Here is a 23,406-nt window from a genome sequence, read left to right as displayed (position 1 = left end):
GCATCAGGAAAAGAACTACCACAACCAACCTAACCAGCATCAGGAAAAGAACTACCATAACCAACCTAACCAGCATCAGGAAAATAACTACCACAACCTACCTAACCAGCATCAGGAAAATAACTACCACAACCAACCTAACCAGCATCAGGAAAATAACTACCACAACCTACCTAACCAGCATCAGGAAAAGAAAAACCTACCTAACCAGCATCAGGAAAAGAACTACCACAACCTACCTAACCAGCATCAGGAAAATAACTACACAACCTACCTAACCAGCATCAGGAAAAGAACTACCACAACCTACCTAACCAGCATCAGGAAAAGAACTACCACAACCTACCTAACCAGCATCAGGAAAAGAACTACCACAACCTACCTAACCAGCATCAGGAAAATAACTACCACAACCTACCTAACCAGCATCAGGAAAATAGCTACCACAACCTACCTAACCAGCATCAGGAAAATAACTACCAAAACCTACCTAACCAGCATCAGGAAAATAAATACCATAACCAACCTAACCAGCATCAGGAAAATAAATACCATAACCATCCTAACCAGCATCAGGAAAATAACTACTAGGACCCATAGCACCCTGTTCCCTACATAATGCACTACTTTAGACCAGGACCCATAGCACCCTATTCCCTACATAGTGCACTACTTTAGACCAGGACCCATAGCACCCTATTCCCTACATAGTGCACTACTTTAGACCAGGACCCTAGCACCCTATTCCCTACATAGTGCACTACAGACCAGGACCCATAGCACCCTATTCCCTACATAGTGCACTACTTTAGACCAGGACCCATAGCACCCTGTTCCCTACATAGTGCACTACTTTAGACCAGGACCCATAGCACCCTATTCCCTACATAGTGCACTACTTTAGACCAGGACCCATAGCACCCTATTCCCTACATAGTGCACTACTTTAGACCAGGACCCATAGCACCCTATTCCCTACATAGTGCACTACTTTAGACCAGGACCCATAGCACCCTGTTCCCTACATAGTGCACTACTTTAGACCAGGACCCATAGCACCCTATTCCCTACATAGTGCACTACTTTAGACCAGGACCCATAGCACCCTGTTCCCTACATAGTGCACTACTTTAGACCAGGACCCATAGCACCCTATTCCCTACATAGTGCACTACTTTAGACCAGGACCCATAGCACCCTATTCCCTACATAGTGCACTACTTTAGACCAGGACTCATAGCACCCTGTTCCCTACATAGTGCACCACTTTTGACCAGGGCCCATTGGGAATAGGGTGTGATTTGGAATGATTAGAAGGAAAACACACCAGGCTTGTGTTCATTAAGCACCAAATGGAAGAAAATGGACTCTAACAGGGAGGGACTACCAGAAACAGGGAGGGACTGACTGAAACAGGGAGGGACTGACTGAAACAGGGACTACCAGCAACAGGGAGAGACTGACTGAAACAGGGAGAGACTGATTGAAACAGGGAGGGACTGACTGAAACAGGGAGGGACTGATTGAAACAGGGAGGGACTGACTGAAACAGGGAGGGACTGACTGAAACAGGGAGGGACTGACTGACTGAAACAGGGACTACCAGAAACAGGGAGAGACTGACTGAAACAGGGAGAGACTGATTGAAACAGGGAGGGACTGACTGAAACAGGGAGGGACTGATTGAAACAGGGAGGGACTGGAAACAGGGAGGGACTGACTGAAACAGGGAGGGACTGAACTGAAACAGGGACTACCAGAAACAGGGAGAGACTGACTGAAACAGGGAGAGACTGATTGAAACAGGGAGGGACTGACTGAAACAGGGAGGGACTGATTGAAACAGGGAGGGACTGATTGAAACAGGGAGGGACTGACTGAAACAGGGAGGGACTGATTGAAACAGGGAGGGGCTGACTGAAACAGGGAGGGACTACCAGAAACAGGGAGGGACTGACTGAAACAGGGAGGGACTACCAGAAACAGGGAGGGACTAGCTGGACGTTGTCGGTTTTAGTGTCCTAATGAACAGGATCTTGGTCAGAGTGTCTTAATGAACAGGACCCTGGTCAGAGTGTCCTAATGAACAGGACCCTGGTCAGAGTGTCCTAATGAACAGGACCCTGGTCAGAGTGTCCTAATGAACAGGACCCTGGTCAGAGTGTCATAATGAACAGGGCCCTGGTCAGAGTGTCCTAATGAACAGGGCCCTGGTCAGAGTATCCTAATGAACAGGGCCCTGGTCAGAGTATCCTAATGAACAGGACGCTGGTCAGAATGATTCATCATTCTGTCCATCCTTAACTAAATGAAGAAGACATAGCACTGAGGGGACCGGTGTGTGTGTGTGTGTGTGTGTGTGTGTGTGTGTGTGTGTGTGTGTGTGTGTGTGTGTGTGTGTGTGTGTGTGTGTGTGTGTGTGTGTGTGTGTGTGTGTGTGTGTGTGTGTGTGTGTGTGTGTGTGTGTGTGTGATCCTGGCCTGAGATTGGGCGATGAATAGAAGAAAACAACTCAAGGTGGACACGGTGAGTCAGAGAGACAACCTGGGATTCGAAAAGCAACAAAGCCACAGCATCTTTTTATCATATACACCTGAGGGAAGGGCCTGGGGAAATGTAACCACTCAATAGCTATATACTGTATATATATATATATATTTATTTTTATTTTTAAGTCTAACAAATGGATGTAATAATGCCAAATGTCCCCTTTAATTAAATGTGTGGATTATTTTCCCAACAGGAGGAGGCTTCATCTGCTCAGCTTCTGTACAACTGCTTCCCAATGCTCTGTGAGATGTTACATGTGTACAGTATAGGCTTTTAACACGCCTACATCTTCACAACACTCGGTACTCAGCACATGGTCAACAGGTTGGCACTATAACACTCAGTACTCAGCACATGGTCAACAGGTTGGCACTATAACACTCAGAACATGGTCAACAGGTTGGCACTATAACACTCAGAACATGGTCAACAGGTTGGCACTATAACACTCAGTACTCAGCACATGGTCAACAGGTTGGCTCTATAACACTCAGAACATGGTCAACAGGTTGGCACTATAACACTCAGTACTCAGCACATGGTCAACAGGTTGGCACTATAACACTCAGTACTCAGCACATGGTCAACAGGTTGGCTCTATAACACTCAGAACATGGTCAACAGGTTGGCACTATAACACTCGGTACTCAGCACATGGTGAACAGGTTGGCACTATAACACTCGGTACTCAGCACATGGTCAACAGGTTGGCACTATAACACTCAGAACATGGTCAACAGGTTTATAACACTCGGTACTCAGCACATGGTCAACAGGTTGGCACTATAACACTCAGAACATGGTCAACAGGTTGGCACTATAACACTCGGTACTCAGCACATGGTCAACAGGTTGGCACTATAACACTCGGTACTCAGCACATGGTCAACAGGTTGGCACTATAACACTCAGAACATGGTCAACAGGTTGGCACTATAACACTCAGTACTCAGAACATGGTCAACAGGTTGGCACTATAACACTCAGTACTCAGAACAAGTCAACAGGTTGGCACTAGAATACTCAGTACTCAGAACATGGTCAACAGGTTGGCACTATAACACTCAGTACTCAGAACATGGTGAACAGATTGGCACTATAACACTCAGTACTCAGCACATGGTCAACAGGTTGACACTATAACACTCAGTACTCAGCACATGGTCAACAGGTTGACACTATAACACTCAGTACTCAGAACATGGTCAACAGGTTGGCACTATAACACTCGGTACTCAGAACAAGTCAACAGGTTGGCACTAGAATACTCAGTACTCAGCACATGGTCAACAGGTTGGCACTAGAACACTCAGTACTCAGAACATGGTCAACAGGTTGGCACTATAACACTCAGTACTCAGAACATGGTGAACAGATTGGCACTATAACACTCAGTACTCAGCACATGGTCAACAGGTTGACACTCTAACACTCAGTACTCAGCACATGGTCAACAGGTTGGCACTATAACACTCAGAACATGGTCAACAGGTTGGCACTATAACACTCAGTACTCAGCACATGGTCAAATGGTTGGCACTATAACACTCAGAACATGGTCAACAGGTTGGCACTATAACACTCAGTACTCAGAACATGGTCAACAGGTTGGCACTATAACACTCGGTACTCAGAACAAGTCAACAGGTTGTCACTATAACACTCAGTACTCAGCACTTGGTCAACAGGTTGGCACTATAACACTCAGTACTCAGAACATGGTTAACAGGTTGGTACTATAACACTCAGTACTCAGAACATGGTCAACAGGTTGGTACTATAACACTCAGTACTCAGAACATGGTCAACAGGTTGGCACTATAACAGGCTAGTGTATGACTTCACACTCCTCCAGTACACATGTTTCATCGCTCTCTGTCTCTCTCTCTTGCTCTCTCTGTCTCTGTCTTTCTCTCTCTTTCTTTCTATCTCTCTCTCTCTTTGTCTCTCTCTCTTTTTCTCTCTCTCTCTTTCTCTGTCTCTCTCTCTCTCTCTCTCTCTCTTTCACTCTCTGTCTCTGTCTTTTTGTCTCTCTCTTGGTCTGTCTCTCTCTCTCTCTGTCCCTCTAGGTTTAGCTGCTTTGAGGACAGTTTTTTTCAGTAGTGCTAGCTCTGTGGTGCTTAGCTATCTGCTGCTGTGTGCTGTGAAAGACACACACACACACACACACAAACACACACACAGACACACACACACACACACACACGGCTGTAGCTGTGGCAGGCACCATCAATATTCAGCTCTCGTTCTCACCACTGATCGCTCTTTATGGGGACATGGAGCATCAGCTCTTTATCCCCCACAACCTTCCCTTGCAAATCTGGCTGCATTCAGAGTACTGACTATAGTCAGTTGTACAGACCCGTGGGAACCGCTTAAAGAGCGGATCAATAGATGGGCTATAAACATGCATCAAGTCAACTTTGTGCTTTTGTGCTACTGCTGCTCTCTCTCTCTCTCTCTTGATCAAAATTCAAGTTCTCCGGTCTAATTTGTTTGTCAGAGAGAGGGGGCGTTTTCTTTCTGTTCCTTTTCATTCAGGTGTATATTTTTCTGCGCTCCCAATGGCATCCTATTCCCTTTATAGTGTAGGGTAGACAGTCCCATTTGGGATGTAGTCCTTGTCTGGTATATTATAGACTATCTGAACAGATTGATATTTGACCAGGGCCCATAGCCATTTAGCAGACGTTCTTATCCAGAGAGATTTAAACAGGAGCAATTTAGGTTTGAGTGTCTTGCTCATCGACAGATTTTTTTTTTTTCACCTAATTGTCTCGCGGATTCGAACCAGCGACATTTCCTTGCCCAACGCTCAGACTACCTGCCGCCCTAAATCATTTATGTATAAATCACCGGCAACAGAAGTATAGATTACACCAGAGAGAGGATTATTCCAGAAGATATCATTTCTGTGAGTGATATGATCAGATGTGAGTATCACTGTGTGTACGAGATAAGGGACAGGACACAAACAGGCTTTTCAGATGGTACACAACCTTCAAACTGCCAAGAGATCCTACTTATAGAGATTTCATTTAGATGTCATTTCTCAACAGAAAATATTAACTTTGCCTCAAAGAGATAGATAGAGAGAGAGAGAGAGAGAAAGATGGAGCGAGAGAGAGAGAGAGAGAGGGAGAGGGAGAGAGATGAGAGAGAGAGAGAGAGAGAGAGAGAGAGAGAGAAAGAGAAACAGAAAGAGAAAGAGAGAGAGAGAGAGGGAGATGGAGAGAGGGAGCACAGTGAAAGGAGAAAAAAGGGAGAGCTCATCACACAAGCTAAATGAGATTCAGAGTCTGCTGTGCTGCTCGGTGGCCGGGCACACAGCCCACTTCAACAGAGCTGCGGGCCAACAACCACTGGTAAAGGTCATTCTGCAAACGGCCCGAAAATGAAGTATCACCTCAGTTTGCAGGTCTGAGCAAAATACTGATACGCAGAGAGGAGAACTGAAGCTCACAAACCCTCAGCAGAGCCACAGGCCCAAACCCCCCAACAGAGTTACAGGCCCAAAACCCCCAACAGAGCCACAGGCCCCAAAACCCCCAACAGAGCCACAGGCCCAAAACCCCCAACAGAGCCACAGGCCCCAAAACCCCACAACAGAGCCACAGGCCCAAAACCCCCAACAGAGCCACAGGCCCCAAAACCCCCAACAGAGCCACAGGCCCCAAAACCCCCAACAGAGCCACAGGCCCCAAAACCCCCAACAGAGCCACAGCCCCAAAACCCCCAAAAGAGCCACAGAACCCAAAACCCCCAACAGAGCCACAGGCCCCAAAACCCCCAACAGAGCCACAGCCCCAAAACCCCCAAAAGAGCCACAGAACCCAAAACCCCCAACAGAGCCACAGGCCCCAAAACCCCCAACAGAGCCACAGGCTCAAAACCCCCAACAGAGCCACAGGCTCAAAACCCCCAACAGAGCCACAGGCCCAAAACCCCCAATAGAGCCACAGGCTCAAAACCCCCAACAGAGCCACAGGCCCAAAACCCCCAACAGAGCCACAGGCTCAAAACCCCCAACAGAGCCACAGACTCAAAACCCCCAACAGAGCCACAGGCCCAAAACCCCCAACAGAGCCACAGGCCCCAAAACCCCCAACAGAGCCACAGGCCCCAAAACCCCCAACAGAGCCACAGGCCCCAAAACCCCCAACAGAGTCACAGGCCCCAAAACCCCCAACAGCCCCAAAACCCCCAACAGAGCCACAGCCCCAAAACCCCCAACAGAGCCACAGGCTCAAAACCCCCAACAGCCCCAAAACCCCCAACAGAGCCACAGGCCCCAAAACCCCCAACAGCCCCAAAACCCCCAACAGAGCCACAGGCCCCAAAAACCCCCAACAGCCCCAAAACCCCCAACAGAGCCACAGGCCCCAAAACCCCCAACAGCCCCAAAACCCCCAACAGAGCCACAGGCCCCAAAACCCCCAACAGAGCCACAGGCCCCAAAACCCCCAACAGCCCCAAAACCCCAACAGAGCCACAGGCCCCAAAACCCCCAACAGCCCCAAAACCCCCAACAGAGCCACAGGCCCCAAAACCCCCAACAGCCCCAAAACCCCCAACAGAGCCACAGGCCCCAAAACCCCCAACAGAGCCGCAGGCCCCAAAACCCCCAACAGAGCCACAGGCCCCAAAACCCCCAACAGAGTCACAGGCCCCAAAACCCCAACAGCCCCAAAACCCCCAACAGAGCCACAGCCCCAAAACCCCCAACAGAGCCACAGGCTCAAAACCCCCAACAGCCCCAAAACCCCCAACAGAGCCACAGGCCCCAAAACCCCCAACAGCCCCAAAACCCCCAACAGAGCCACAGGCCCCAAAACCCCCAACAGAGCCACAGGCCCCAAAACCCCCAACAGCCCCAAAACCCCAACAGAGCCACAGGCCCCAAAACCCCCAACAGCCCCAAAACCCCCAACAGAGCCACAGGCCCCAAAACCCCCAACAGAGCCACAGGCCCCAAAACCCCAACAGCCCCAAAACCCCCAACAGAGCCACAGGCCCCAAAACCCCCAACAGCCCCAAAAACCCCAACAGAGCCACAGGCCCCAAAACCCCCAACAGAGCCACAGGCCCCAAAACCCCCAACAGCCCCAAAACCCCCAACAGAGCCACAGGCCCCAAAACCCCCAACAGAGCCACAGGCCCCAAAACCCCCAACAGCCCCAAAACCCCAACAGAGCCACAGGCCCCAAAACCCCCAACAGCCCCAAAACCCCCAACAGAGCCACAGGCCCCAAAACCCCCAACAGAGCCACAGGCCCCAAAACCCCCAACAGAGTCACAGGCCCCAAAACCCCCAACAGAGCCACAGGCCCCAAAACCCCCAACAGAGCCACAGGCCCCAAAACCCCCAACAGCCCCAAAAACCCCCAACAGAGCCACAGGCCCCAAAACCCCCAACAGAGCCACAGGCCCCAAAACCCCCAACAGCCCCAAAACCCCCAACAGAGCCACAGGCCCCAAAACCCCCAACAGCCCCAAAACCCCCAACAGAGCCACAGGCCCCAAAACCCCCAACAGAGCCACAGGCCCCAAAACCCCCAACAGCCCCAAAACCCCCAACAGAGCCACAGGCCCCAAAACCCCCAACAGCCCCAAAACCCCCAACAGAGCCACAGGCCCCAAAACCCCCAACAGCCCCAAAACCCCCAACAGAGCCACAGGCCCCAAAACCCCCAACAGAGCCACAGGCCCCAAAACCCCCAACAGCCCCAAAACCCCCAACAGAGCCACAGGCCCCAAAACCCCCAACAGAGCCACAGGCCCCAAAACCCCCAACAGCCCCAAAACCCCCAACAGAGCCACAGGCCCCAAAACCCCCAACAGAGCCACAGGCCCCAAAACCCCCAACAGCCCCAAAACCCCAACAGAGCCACAGGCCCCAAAACCCCCAACAGAGCCACAGGCCCCAAAACCCCCAACAGAGTCACAGGCCCCAAAACCCCCAACAGCCCCAAAACCCCCAACAGAGCCACAGGCCCCAAAACCCCCAACAGAGCCACAGGCCCCAAAACCCCCAACAGAGCCACAGGCCCCAAAACCCCAACAAACCCCAAGCTTCCAGAGGAGCTATTTAACATGAACAGAGTAGTGTCTCATCTTCGGTGGAATAAAACATGAATAATGTTGGACCAGATGACACAGTAAGGCTACTTTTAAGCCTCGTCTTTAACGACTGTCGAAAGCAAGTTCTATTGGGATTGTGTTTCACCTGTGTTTTAACTCAACACTGTAAAATAATACCAATAACAGGCGTCCTTCCTGTGTTTAATCCTGTACTGTATATTCAGCCTGGTCTAATTTAGGCTCATTGATTGGTGATATATACAGCCAATTAGAAGAGGGCTTCAGTTTTTCCATTTCCTGCATGCAATCAATTCAACAATACCCAGAAAACGAATCCCAAAGTCTCCAATGAATTCAATCGTAAACGACACCCAATTCCCTATTTAGTGCACTACTTTTAATAAAGAGTGGCCATAGGATTCTGGTCAAAAGTAGTGCAGTATATATGAAATAGGGTGTCATTTGGGACATAAACAGTCTCCATGGTAATGCCCTCTAAAAGCATCAGATCACATGACTTTTGTTCACAGTTTGAAAAAAAATTCAATTTAAATTTTAGATCTGAGAATATAACTGATATAACGAAAACTAAAACTATGAATAATTCTATAATTTTATTTCAACAGACTTAATCAAATGTTTTTTACATCCAACATTAAAAGTTGAATAAAACATTTATGATTAGAAATGATCAATTAGTAATAAGATATTATATTAGGCAAATCATTCTCACAATGAAAACAGTCTTACTGTGTCAATGTAGTGAAAGATATAACCAAATTAAAGATGCCAATTAAAATATTTAACAATCATCATGTACAGTAGGGACACGTACCAAATGGCATCCTATTCACTACATAGTGCAGGGGCTCTGGTCTATAGTAGTGCACTATATAGGGAATAGGGCTCTGGTCTAAAGTAGTGCACTATATAGGGAATAGGGCTCAGGTCTAAAGTAGTGCACTATATAGGGAATAGGGCTCAGGTCTAAAGTAGTGCACTATATAGGGAATAGGGCCCTGGTCTATAGTAGTGCACTATATAGGGAATAGGGCTCAGGTCTAAAGTAGTGCACTATATAGGGAATAGGGCCCTGGTCTATAGTAGTGCACTATATAGGGAATAGGGCTCAGGTCTAAAGTAGTGCACTATATAGGGAATAGGGCTCAGGTCTAAAGTAGTCGACTATATAGGGAATAGGGCTCTGGTCTAAAGTAGTGCACTATATAGGGAATAGGGTTCTGGTCTAAAGTAGTGCACTATATAGGGAATAGGGTTCTGGTCTAAAGTAGTGCACTATATAGGGAATAGGGCTCTAGTCTAAAGTAGTGCACTATATAGGGAATAGGGCTCTGGTCTAAAGTAGTGCACTATATAGGGAATAGGGTTCTGGTCTAAAGTAGTGCACTATATAGGGAATAGGGCTCAGGTCTAATGTAGTGCACTATATAGGGAATAGGGCTCAGGTCTATAGTAGTGCACTATATAGGGAATAGGGCTCTGGTCTAAAGTAGTGCACTATATAGGGAATAGGGCTCAGGTCTAAAGTAGTGCACTATATAGGGAATAGGGCTCAGGTCTAAAGTAGTGGACTACATAGGGAATAGGGCTCTGGTCTAAAGTAGTGCACTATATAGGGAATAGGGCTCTGGTCTAAAGTAGTGCACTATTTAGGGAATAGGGTTATGGTCTAAAGTAGTGCACTATATAGGGAATAGGGCTCTGGTCTAAAGTAGTGCCACTATATGGGGAATAGGGTGCCATTTGGGACGTATCCAAGGTGTTCTGACAGTATTGATGTCCTTTGTCATAAAATATTTCATTAGACCAGTTATCATAATCTAGCCAGTCATATGTGTTATACTGTATAAATCATGTCCGAACCATTGAATTGGCCACAGGTTCACTACAATCAAGTTTTAGTGACATTTCAATGATGATCAAAGGGGTGTGAATACGTAAATAAATTAGATTATTTCTGTATTTCATTTTCAATAAATTTGCACACAACAAAAAATCTATAGAACATGTTTTCACTTTTGTCATTGTGGGGTGTTGAGTGAGAGAATTTTTTTTTTTTTTTAAATGTAATCCATTTTGAATTCAGGCTGCAACAACAACAACAACAACAAGATGAGGAATAAGTCACAGGGTAGTAATATTTTCTGAAGGCTCTGAAGGTTTCTGAATATATAGAGAGACTTTTCCCCAGATCCTTACGGGGATGCAGGCAGAGATCAAATTCTTGTCCGCCCTGACAACCTGATAGAGATCTTACTGATGTTTCACAAAACTATAACTGTACGATGCTCAAAAAATAACATTATGAAACTTTAGAAGAGGAATTGATGGCTGAGACGATAATGCAGAAAGTAACTAAAGTATCGATGGCTGCTTCCTAAATTGCATACTATTCCCTATATAGTGCACTACTTTTGACCAGCCTTGGTGCCATTTGGAAAACAGAAAAAAGGGGAGATTAGCCGAGCCGTAATAATAATGAGGAACCCAGAACGAAGCATCAGAGATCATTGTTTCAAGTGAACGGCCACGTCAATGTGTTTCCCAGTGCGGAAGACATCAATTTAAGGTTTACCCTCTGACCCCGTTCAACAAATACAACACATCGTCCAAATACAGCACCATCAAAAACCAGTCAGGAAAATACAGCACCATCAAAAAACCAGTCAGGAAAATACAGCACCATCAAAAACCAGTCAGGAAAATACAGCACCATCAAAAACCAGTCAGGAAAATACAGCACCATCAAAAAACCAGTCAGGAAAATACAGCACCATCAAAAACCAGTCAGGAAAATACAGCACCATCAAAAACCAGTCAGGAAAATACAGCAACATCAAAACCCAGTCAGGAAAATACAGCACCATCAAAAACCAGTCAGGAATACACAGCACCATCAAAAACCAGTCAGGAATACACAGCACCATCAAAAACCAGTCAGGAACACAATGTCCCTTTTAAATTAAACATCTCTGCAAAATGATTGATGACAGCTTCAAAAGACACTCTAGCGTGCCAACACCCATGTGCCCCAAATGGACCCTATTCCCTATGAAGTGTACTACTTTTGGCCAGGGCCCATTTTGCACTGGTCAAAAATAGTGCCATATATACAGTAGGACATAGCTTGTCATTTGGGACACATCCAGAGACCCTAACCCACAATGGTTATCAATGATAACAGTAAGCAGTAACTGTCTCCTTGTCATGAGAAGATTACGGATCATCAGACTACATTGCAGATTCTCAATGAAGAGAGTCAATAATATCACAGTAAAATGCAGAGGGGCTCATATAGGGCATCTCTTGTTCAAGTATTTGGCCTTGTTCAAATCAAATTGAATCAAGTACTGGCCTTGTTCAAGTACTAGCTTTGCTCAAGTATTTGGCCTTGTTCAAATCAAATTGAATCAAGTACTGGCCTTGTTCAAGTATTTGGACTTGTTCAAATCAAATCAAGTACCGGCCTTGTTCAAATCAAATCAAGTACCGGCCTTGTTCAAATATTTGGCCTTGTTCAAATCACATCAAGTCTCGGCCTTGTTCAAATATTTGGCCTTGTTCAAATCACATCAAGTCTCGGCCTTGTTCAAATATTTGGCCTTGTTCAAATCAAATCAAGTCTCGGGCTTGTAAGGAATAATCAACGAGGGTCTCTATACGCTCTATGTAAAATAATGAGCAACGTGGAAGCGGAGTGGAACCAACCATCCAGGCATTTGCATTATTTTCCAGAGAACGCATAGAGCCCCTCTTTGATTATGCCCTTTTACATATACCATGGCTATAATCTAACACATTGGCTGCTAAAAAATGTGTTCATTTGCAGGTAGAAATGTTCGACATCCACTGGAGGAGGTAGCACATTCACTAGATCGCTACCGTAGTTGCCTTGGTAACAAAACCAACAGACTTCCTAGTTTAGCTAACGAAACCATCAGTCCTAGCTTGCTCTTACGAACATCTAATTCCACAATGCCAATAATGTTTTCAATTGGACTTTTGCTTTCAAAAGCGGCTCAAACATAGAACATGTAAGAATAAACTATAGCCATCAAGGATGAGGAGGACTGTCTCCGTGTAGACTAACATCCAGGATGAGGGTCCCTGTCTCCATGTAGACTAACATCCAGGATGAGGAGGGCTGTCTCCATGCAGACTAACATCCAGGATGAGGGGCCCTGTCCCCATGCAGACTAACATCCAGGATGAGGGGTCCTGTCTCCATGTAGACTAACATCCAGGATGAGGAGGGCTGTCTCCGTGTAGACTAACATCCAAGATGAGGGGTGCTGTCTCCATGTAGACTAACATCCAAGATGAGGATGGCTATCTCCGTGTAGACTAACATCCAAGATGAGGGTTCCTGTCTCCGTGTAGACTAACATCCAAGATGAGGATGGCGATCTCCGTGTAGACTAATATCCAGGTTGAGCACTCAACATGGATGTTAAGTTAGACAAACAAACAAACAGACAGACAGACAGACAGACATACAGACAGACAGACAGGGTTATTGATATGCCGTGGTACACACTGTGTGTTTCTCTATGTGTGTGTGTGTGTGTGTGTGTGTGTGTGTGTGTGTGTGTGTGTGTGTGTGTGTGTGTGTGTGTGTGTGTGTGTGTGTGTGTGTGTGTGTGTGTGTGTGTGTGTGTGTGTGTGTGTGTGTGTGTGTGTGTGTGTGTCTGTGTGTCTGTGCCAGAATGCTACTATTGGCGAAGACATTATCGTCTTCACAGGTAAGGCGAGGCATCAGGTTCTACCAACACAATACAACCTAGCACACTGGTAGCCTGCAAACCATGATCCGTTTTGAATCTTACACGGGTCAAATGTTGCACATGTTGTTGATGGTTGTTGTTGTACAAGGACTTATACTGTACATACAGTTGAAGTCGGAAGTTTACATACACCTTAGCCAATTACATTTAAACTCAGTTTTTCACAATTCAGAACATTTACTATCCTAGTAATAAAAATAATGTGGTCAGTTAGGATCACCACTTTATTTTAAGAATGTGAAATGTCAGAATAATAGTAGAGAGAATGATTTATTTCAGCGTTTATTTCCTTCATCACATTCCCAGTGGGTCAGAAGTTTACATACACTCAATTAGTATTTGGTAGCATTGCCTTTAAATTGTTTAACTTGGGTCAAATGTTTTGGGTAGCCTTCCACAAGCTTCCCATAATAAGTTGGGTGAATTTTGGCCCATTCCTCCTGACAGAGCTGGTGTAACTGAGTCAGGTTTGTAGGCCTCCTTGCTCGCAAACACTTTTTCAGTTCTACCCACACAGTTTTTATTAGATTGAGGTCAGGGCTTTGTGATGGCCACTCCAATACCTTGACTTTGTTGTCCTTAAGCCATTTTGCCACAACTTTGAAAGTATGCTTGGGGTAATTGTCCATTTGGAAGACCCATTTGTGACCAAGCTTAACTTCCTGACTGATGTCTTGAGATGTTGCTTCAAAATATCCACATAATCTTCCTTCCTCATGACGCCATCTATTTTGTGAAGTGCACCAGTCCCTCCTGCAGCAAAGCACCCCCACAACATGATGCTGCCACCCCCGTGCTTCATGGTTGGGATGGTGTTCTTCAGCTTGCAAGCCTCCCCCTTTCTCCTCCAAACATAACGATGGTCATTATGTCCAAACAGTTTTATTTTTGTTTCATCAGACCAGAGGACATTTCTCCCAAAAGTATGATATTTCTCCCCATGTGCAGTTGCAAACCGTAGTCTGGCTTTTTTATGGCGGTTTTGGAGCAGTTGCTTCTTCCGTAGTCTGGCTTTTCAGGTTATGTCGATATAGGACTCATTTTACTGCGGATATAGATACTTTTGTACCTGTTTCCTCCAGCATCTTCACAAGGTCCTTTGCTGTTGTTCTGGGATTGATTTGCACTTTTCACACCAAAGTACGTTCATCTCTAGGAGACAGAACGCGTCTCCTTCCTGAGCGGGATGAAAGCTGCGTGGTCCCATGGTGTTTATACTTGCATACTATTGTTTGTACATATGAACATGGTACCTTCAGGCATTTGTAAACTGCTCCCAAGGATGAACCAGACTTGTGGAGGTAAAAAAAAAACTATTCTGGGGTCTTGGCTGATTTCTTTTGATTTTCCCATGATGTCAAGCAAAGAGGCAATGAGTTTGAAGGTAGACCTTGAAATACATCCACAGGTACACCTCCAATTGACTCAAATTATGTAAATTATCCTATCAGAAACTTCTAAATCCATGACATCATTTTCTGGAATTTTCGAAGCTGTTTAAAGGCACAGGCAACTTAGTCTATGTAAACTTCTGACCCACTGGAATTGTGATACAGAGAATTATAAGTGAAATAATCTGTCTGTGAACAATTGTTGGAAAAATGAACAAAGTAGATGTCCTAACCAACTTGCCAAAACTATAGTTTGTTAACAAGAAATTTGTGGAGTGGTTGAAAAACTAGTTTTAATGACTCCAACCTAAGTGTATGTAAACTTCCTACTTCAACTGTAGCTAGACATGTCGGCCTCGTCCACCTGATAGCTAATGAGGTGAGGCCGACAGTAAAACACCATCAATGTATATTGTCAGAAGAGGCTGGTGTGATGTTGATGATATCTATTGTATACCAAATATATGTTGTTGTGGAGGAGGCTGGAGGGAGGTCTGAGGGGTGGGGGTGAGTTTGTGTCTGGGGGGGGATCTGGGGGGGGTTGTGTGACTGGGGTGTTGTGTGACTGGGGTGTTGTGTGTCTGGGGGGTTGTGTGTCTGGGGGGTTGTGTGTCTGGGGGATCTGGGGAGGGTTGTGTGTCTGGGGGGATCTGGGGGGTTGTGTGTGTGAGGGGATCTGGGGGGTTGTGTGGTCCTGTCTACCATACCTCCCTGTCTGCCTTCCTTCAGCTTCTCTCTATCTGCAACAGTATACCAGCGAGGCTCAGTTCAGTCGCTGTCTCCGCAGCCCACAAGAGACACAACCATGTATTCCCCTCAGTTCCCCACCAGCTCCCCTCGTCTCCCATCGTCTCCCCTCGTCTCCCTCCAGCCTCACCTTAAAGCACTGTGACGTTTTGGGGTTCACTTTCCCCTGGGCCCAATTTGTATTTATCTCAAGATTTTCAGAGAAGAAACCCACATACTGACTGGAATAATGTATAATACAAAGGATTTCAAAATCAGAGTCTGTCTGGACAGAGTTATATTGGGAGAGGAGAATGAGGGGAAGTGACCTGGCTGTCTGATACAGTATAGACTTAACTCTGTTTGCGATGAAGGTTTTGAGACTCAATGACTACAGCCTATATGGCACCCTTTCCTTATATAGGGCCCTACTTTTAAACAGGACCCATAGGAGGTGACTAAACTGCTTGGAGTAACCCTGGAGTGTAAACTGTCATGGTCAAAACATATTGATACAACAGTAGCTAAGATGGGGAGAAGTCTGTCCATAATAAAGCGCTGCTCTACCTTCTTAACAACACAATCAACAAGGCAGGTCCTACAGACCCTAGTTTCTACCTTCTTAACAACACTATCAACAAGGCAGGTCCTACAGGCCCTAGTTTCTACCTTAACAACACTATCAACAAGACAGGTCCTACAGGCCCTAGTTTCTACCTTCTTAACAACACAATCAACAAGGCAGGTCCTACAGGCCCTAGTTTCTACCTTCTTAACAACACTATCAACAAGGCAGGTCCTACAGGCCCTAGTTTCTACCTTAACAACACTATCAACAAGACAGGTCCTACAGGCCCTAGTTTCTACCTTCTTAACAACACAATCAACAAGGCAGGTCCTACAGGCCCTAGTTTCTACCTTATTAACAACACTATCAACAAGGCAGGTCCTACAGGCCCTAGTTTCTACCTTAACAACACTATCAACAAGACAGGTCCTACAGGCCCTAGGTTTCTACCTTCTTAACAACACTATCAACAAGGCAGGTCCTACAGGCCCTAGTTTCTACCTTCATAACAACACTATCAACAAGGCAGGTCCTACAGACCCTAGTTTCTACCTTCTTAACAACACTATCAACAAGGCAGGTCCTACAGGCCCTAGTTTCTACCTTCTTAACAACACTATCAACAAGGCAGGTCCTACAGGCCCTAGTTTCTACCTTCTTAACAGCACAATCAACAAGACAGGTCCGACAGACTCTAGTTTTGTTGCACCTGGACTACTGTTCAGTCGTGTGGTCAGGTGCCACAAAGAGGGACCTCGGAAAATTACAATTGTCTCAGAACAGGGAAGGCACAGCTGGCCCTTGGATGTACACAGAGAGCTAACATTAATAATATGCATGTCAATCTCTCCTGGCTCAAAGTGGAGGAGAGATTGACTTCATCACTACCTGTTTTTGTAAGAGGTGTTGGCATGCTGAATGCACAGAGGTGTCTGTTTAAACTACTGGCACACAGCTCAGACACCCATACATACTCCACACGACATGCCACCAGAGGTCTCTTCACAATCCTTTAATCCAGAACAGAATATGGGTGGTGCAGAGTACTATACGGAGCCATGACTACATAGAACTCTATTCCACATCAGGTAACCAATGTACGCAGTAGAATCAGACATAAAAATACACCTTATGGAACAGCAGGGACTGTGAAGAGACACACACACAGGCACATGGATGTTGTAGTGTAAATATGTGATTGTGGAGTGGTGGCCTGAGCGAGCACACTGAATGTGTTGGGTAAAGGTGTCGTGAAATGTAAATGTCATGTAGTATTTTAAACTGTATGTAACTGTCTTATGTTGCTGGACCCCGGGAAGAGTAGCTGCTGCCTTGGCTAATGGGGATCCATAATAAATACCAATACTAAAGTGGAACACGGACAGGGGGCTCAGAATGTACTGGAGAGGCATGTTGACAGATAGGGAGATGGTATGGATGGACCAATACAGCCGGTCTGTTTAGAACTAAGTTTAGTAATGGAGCACAGAAAGAGTCTTGGAGGGGTTAATTAATCTACACACTGCTGAGGTATTTTCTACCGATGACAGTCAGTGTCTGCACTGCCAAATGGGCTCTGGTAGTGCACTAGATAAAGAATAGGGCACATCAGCCTCGACGTCAGCCTCGACATCAATCTCGACATCATTCTTTACATCAGCCTCGACATCAGCCTTCGACGTCAGCCTCGACATCAGCCTTCGACATCAGCCTCGACATCAGCCTTGACATCATTCTCGACATCAGCCTTGACATCATTCTCGACATCAGCCTTGACATCAGCCTTGACATCATTCTCGACATCAGCCTTGACATCATTCTCGACATCAGCCTTCGACGTCAGCCTTGACATCAGCCTCGACATCAGCCTTGACGTTAGCCTTGACATCAGCCTTGACATCATTCTCAAATAGTTCATTATAAAACTTTGCTAGTTCAGAAGACTACTAAACTACTAAACTACCAAACTACCGAACTACTGAAGATCTAGGTAGAAAAGTCATGGCAAGAATAGAATAGCATAGGAAATATAGAACAGAATAGAATAGAACAGAATAGAATATATTACAATAGAACAGAATGGAAGAGAATAGAATAGAACAGAATAGAATATATTACAGTAGAACAGAATGGAACAGAATAGAATATATTACAGTAGAACAGAATGGAACAGAATAGAATATATTACAGTAGAACAGAATGGAACAGAATAGAATAGAACAGAATAGAATATATTACAATAGAAAAGAATGGAACAGAATATAATAGAACAGAATATATTACAATAGAACAGAATGGAACAGAATAGAATAGAATATAGCTTATTATATTCTGTTCCATTATATTATATTGCAATATATTATATTATATTCTGTTCTATTCTAATAATAGAACATAATATAATAGACTAGAATAAAATAGAATAGAATGTAATACAATAGAATAGAACAGAATAGAATAGAACCAAATAGAATAGAGCATAATAGAATAGAATAGAATAGAGCATAATAGAATAGAATAGAGCATAATAGAAGAGAATAGAACCGAATAGAATATAATAGAACAGAATAGAACATAATAGAGCATAATACAATAGAATTGAACAGAATAGAATAGAATAGCATAGAATAGAGCATAATAGAATATAATAGAATAGAGCATAATAGAATAGAAGAGAATAGAGCATAATAGAATAGAAGAGAATATAATAGAGCATAATAGAATAGAAGAGAATAGAGTAGAGCATAATAGAATATAATATTAAATAATAGAATAGAAGAGAATAGAATAGAGCATAATATAATAGAATAGAGCATAATATAATAGAATAGAGCATAATAGAATAGAATAGAATAGAGCATAATAGAATAGAAGAGAATAGAATAGAGCATAATAGAATAGAATATTAAATAATAGAATAGAAGAGAATAGAATAGAGCATAATAGAATAGAAGAGAATAGAATAGAGCATAATAGAATAGAATATTAAATAATAGAATAGAAGAGAATAGAATAGAGCATAATAGAATAGAAGAGAATAGAATAGAGCATAATAGAATAGAATATAAAATAATAGAATAGAAGAGAACAGAACAGAATAGAAAATAATATAATAAAGAGATTGAAGTCAGGCTGTCAGGGATGAGTTGCTGTGTAGGAGTTATTTCCTTAATTAGATAGGTATACAACAAGTTGATGCGATACCCACCCCTTAAAAATCCCCTTAAATTAAAAAAAAAAAAACAGTAGCCAGCATCATATATTTCTGTAATGACAGTCACAGGGTGACTCATAGTAGCCTGCTGGGCGTGTACCCTATACACTGCAGGGCTTAGACTATAGCCTATACACTAAACGACATCAGAGAGCCTCGGGAAAAAGAGGACTTGTTCATTCCATCGGCGTCACCCCACGCGCAGTGGCACAGCACAGGGCGGTGGCTGCGGGACGGGCGTGCTGCGTGGGGAGTTGGGGAATTTATGTGACTAAAATACGATACTGCCTGCTACTTCATCCATCCATTGTTTCTCTCCTATCTGAAGTTACAGTGAGTAGGCTACATTATGAATGTGGACAGAAATGCCGCAATAAAAGGAATAGCTAATTACTGAATATTACATTTGTAAATATGAACAATGGCATTTAATCATTTAATTTAGGCTACCAATTAACGCAGCTCCAAATGTGGCTGAAATAAAATATTTATTTCAGTTAAGATAGGCTATAATATACAAGCATGGTTTAAATTGTTACCGATAACCTCCACCTGTGTTTGAAAAATAACTCCTCAGATCAGAGGATTAAAACGCGTGTATTCTAGTCAAACAAGACCCCAAGATATAGCCAACCTGCTGCCCCACCGCCCGCAGCACAAAATATACATCTATATAATGAACATCTCACATTTAGTTCACCAGCTTGTGAGCCTACTGTACCATTGGGTAGCATAATTCATGTTTTCAGACATAGATGAAAATCACGTCTAATAGTGTCTCATTTGTCATTCGTATCAAATTCCATCTATTAATAATACATCCGTATGTTATAACAATATTATACGCTTATTGAGTGTATTAAATATCTATAACCGAATTTGATGTACACAAAATAGGTTACAACCCAATGTCTTTACATTGACCTTAACACACCCCATAACCTGTTAAGTAGCCTACTGTGTGCTACACGTTGAAATCTAGCTGTTCCTTGCCGTGCACGCAAAAGACATGGGATGCCATCCAAGTTGGTGTATCGTAACTTATGCCCACCACCACCACCACCACCATTGTATCACGAAGATCATTCCGTGATGAAGAATACAGGTATTCGCATTTTTCCGCAGAACTTTACTACTGCGCTGTACCATCACCATGTTCCCTCACCATCGACAGCGCAATCCTACGTCCCAAAACACTCAAGCGACAAAACTGACCCATTCTCAAAACAGAAATGACATATCTTCATGACTTCGACACACTTGAGCAAGACGTGAGGGAGACTATTACTCTTACACCTCATGAAGTATCTTCACCACGCCCGGGTTTAGATGTAGACTACAGAGCTATAGGATAACCTAGGCTACTAAACAAATGCATGCTTCCAGCGTTTAGCCAGCCTACCTTTCGAGGCGATTCCACAGAAGCTATACAGGAGAAACACCAAGTGCCGTTGGAGAATCATATTCTTAACGCTTCCTTCAGTAGCAAACTATGCTGGCCTCACGTTGTCTTCTGTTTTCGACTGGAGAAGCTCTCGGGTTTATCCAGGTGCGCTTGCAGTCTGAAACCTGAGAAGAATCTCATAGGCTCCTTAGTCTACGTAGGAACGGAACTCAGTTCTGCTGTCAATGCAAAGTAAGTCAACTCCCTTTGTACTCGGGCAGATCCTCGGGCTGTAGCAGTAGCCTATTGCCGTTAGTTAGAGTGTGCCTTTACACGGTACCACCGGGACTGTGGAGAGAGAAAGAGAGAGAGAGAACGAGAGATGCTTCTCTCCTCGCGCAGAGAAAGTGCAGCTTATTACCTTTCTGTCGAGATGCAGAACGAGCGAGTGCGCAGAGTCCCGCCCACGCCTCTCTAACTGATAAAGACGCTTCACCAATGGCAAACACCCAGACATTACTCTAGGGAGCTCCGGCAGCACGGTCAAATTCTCACAATCATTACCCGGGGCTGTTTCTAATGTGTGGTGTATGCCTGTTTTAGACTCTACACATGCTGTAATATTATACAGTTATTCGGTTCGGTTAGTATAATGTACATTGAGTGCCTCGCTGGTTCAGCACGAGGTGGTGCTGAATGGACAACGACCAAACAGCTCGTCGTTATCTTGTTTGTAATGTGTTAGGACTGTTAGAGGCTCTATAATGCAACATTCCACAGTTATTCTGTTCAGTTAGTAGTATAGGCTACAGTCCCTGGCAGGTTTAGTTAGTACACTGTTAAAATGAAGTGCTTTGTCAAAAAAAAATATATATATAAAAAACTAGTGGCAACTGATTATACGCCAACGCAAAAGGAGACGAAAGAATAACTGGACTGGAGTATTGAAACGCATCATCCTGAGATGTTTTGAAACGCGACATAGTGTGTTGTAACACCAGTTAATCATGTGTTGTGTAACACGTTGCCAGGGACTGGGAGACCCACCTCAAAAAGGTTCCCAACACTCATTTGGTGTTTCGTGTTCTGTTTATTACCGAATTAGATAAGCTTTCTCTCTCTCTCTATAGCTTCCCAACACTATGATGGTGTTTCGTGGTCTGTTTAGTACCGAATTAGATAAGCTCTCTCTCTCTCTCTATAGCTTCCAAACACTATGATGGTGTTTCACCTCCTGTCTAGTGAAGAATTAGATAGCTTCTCTTTTGGTGTCGTTTTCTCTCTGTCTCTATAGCTTCCAAACACTATGATGGTGTTTCACCTCCTGTCTAGTGAAGAATTAGATCGCTCCTTCTGGAATATTCTAATGGTTAACATTGGTTTATGTTTCTGATCATTTGCCAGTTTTAACCATTTTTGGCAGGCATTGTTGAGCACAGTGCTCCAACCACCGAAAGTGACTAGAGGTTATACAACAAGTGTGGCAGGATACTGTATTTGCCTCTACCATGAAAAGTTCTGAATGTGGTGAACGGATCGTCTAAATCATTGAACTGAATTTTGTCTGATGGTTTTGATATCCGTTCATCATTACAACTCATGGCATAACAAGCTACTTACTACTAATAAAGAAGCGCACTTCTCTTCCTTCAAGCATGCATACAACATTGTGTAAAATAATGATAGAAATATATATATATATATATGACCCATATTCCTGTAAAAACACAGATACGTCACGATAGGAAGCAAGGAGTTTAGAATCAGACTTCCAATGAGTTCAATAACTCCGTTTTCTCTGGCTTTGGGTATCATGACAGAAGACCGATTTTGAGTAACATACTATGTTGGATTTATTCTTAAATGTTTTATTAACAAATGATTGAAAATATATTTTTTTTATTAAGTACAGTTGAAGTTAGAAGTTTACATACACTGAGGTTGGAGTCATTTAAACTAGTTTACACACACTTAGGTTGGAGTCATTACAACTAGTTTACACACACTTAGGTTGGAGTCATTAAAACTAGTTTACACACACTTAGGTTGGAGTCATTACAACTCATGTTTCAACCACTCCACACATTTCTTGTTAAACTACAGTTTTGTCAAGTTGTTTACAACATCTACTTTGTGCATGACACAAGTCATTTTCTCAACAATTGTTTACAGAGAGATTATTTTAATTTATAATTCACTGTATCACAACGTTTACATACACTAAGTTGACTGTGCCTTTAAACAGCTTGGAACATTCCAGAAAATTATGTCATGGCTTTAGAAGCTTCTGATAGGCTAATTGACATAATCTGAGTCAATTGGAGGTGTACCTGTGGATGTAATTCAAGGCCTACCTTCAAACGCAGTGCCTCTTTTCTTGACATCATGGAAAAATCAAAAGAAATCAGCCAAGACCTCAGCTGTCATACCGCTCAGTAAGGAGTTGTGTTCTGTCTCCTAGGTACGAAAAGTGCAAATCAATCCCAGAACATCAGCAAAGGACCTTGTGAAGATGCTGGAGGAAACAGGTACAAAAGTATCTATATCCACAGTAAAACAAGTCCTATATCGACATAACCTTCCGCTCAGCAAGGAAGAAGCCACTGCTCCAAAACAGCCATAAAAAGCCAGACTACAGTTAGCAACTGCACATGGGGACAAAGATCGTACTTTTTGGAGAAATGTCC

General features: G+C 44.1%; 1 protein-coding gene across 1 annotated transcript in view; it reads right to left on the bottom strand.

Annotated features, from left to right (window-relative positions):
• The window catches only part of LOC121838981 (cell adhesion molecule 2-like), a 469,847-nt gene extending 448,643 nt beyond the window's left edge, over positions 1-21,204 (bottom strand). Inside the window, exon 1 of the mRNA XM_042294980.1 lies at positions 20,738-21,204. Coding sequence (XP_042150914.1) covers positions 20,738-20,798 — 61 coding nt within the window. The 5' untranslated portion in view covers positions 20,799-21,204. The remainder of the gene's footprint in view (positions 1-20,737) is intronic.
• Between the last annotated feature and the right edge of the window lie 2,202 nt (positions 21,205-23,406).

The sequence above is a fragment of the Oncorhynchus tshawytscha genome, linkage group LG13 (genome assembly GCF_018296145.1).
Source record: "Oncorhynchus tshawytscha isolate Ot180627B linkage group LG13, Otsh_v2.0, whole genome shotgun sequence".
NCBI lineage: Eukaryota > Metazoa > Chordata > Actinopteri > Salmoniformes > Salmonidae > Oncorhynchus > Oncorhynchus tshawytscha.
This window is presented reverse-complemented; position numbering and strand designations above follow the sequence as displayed.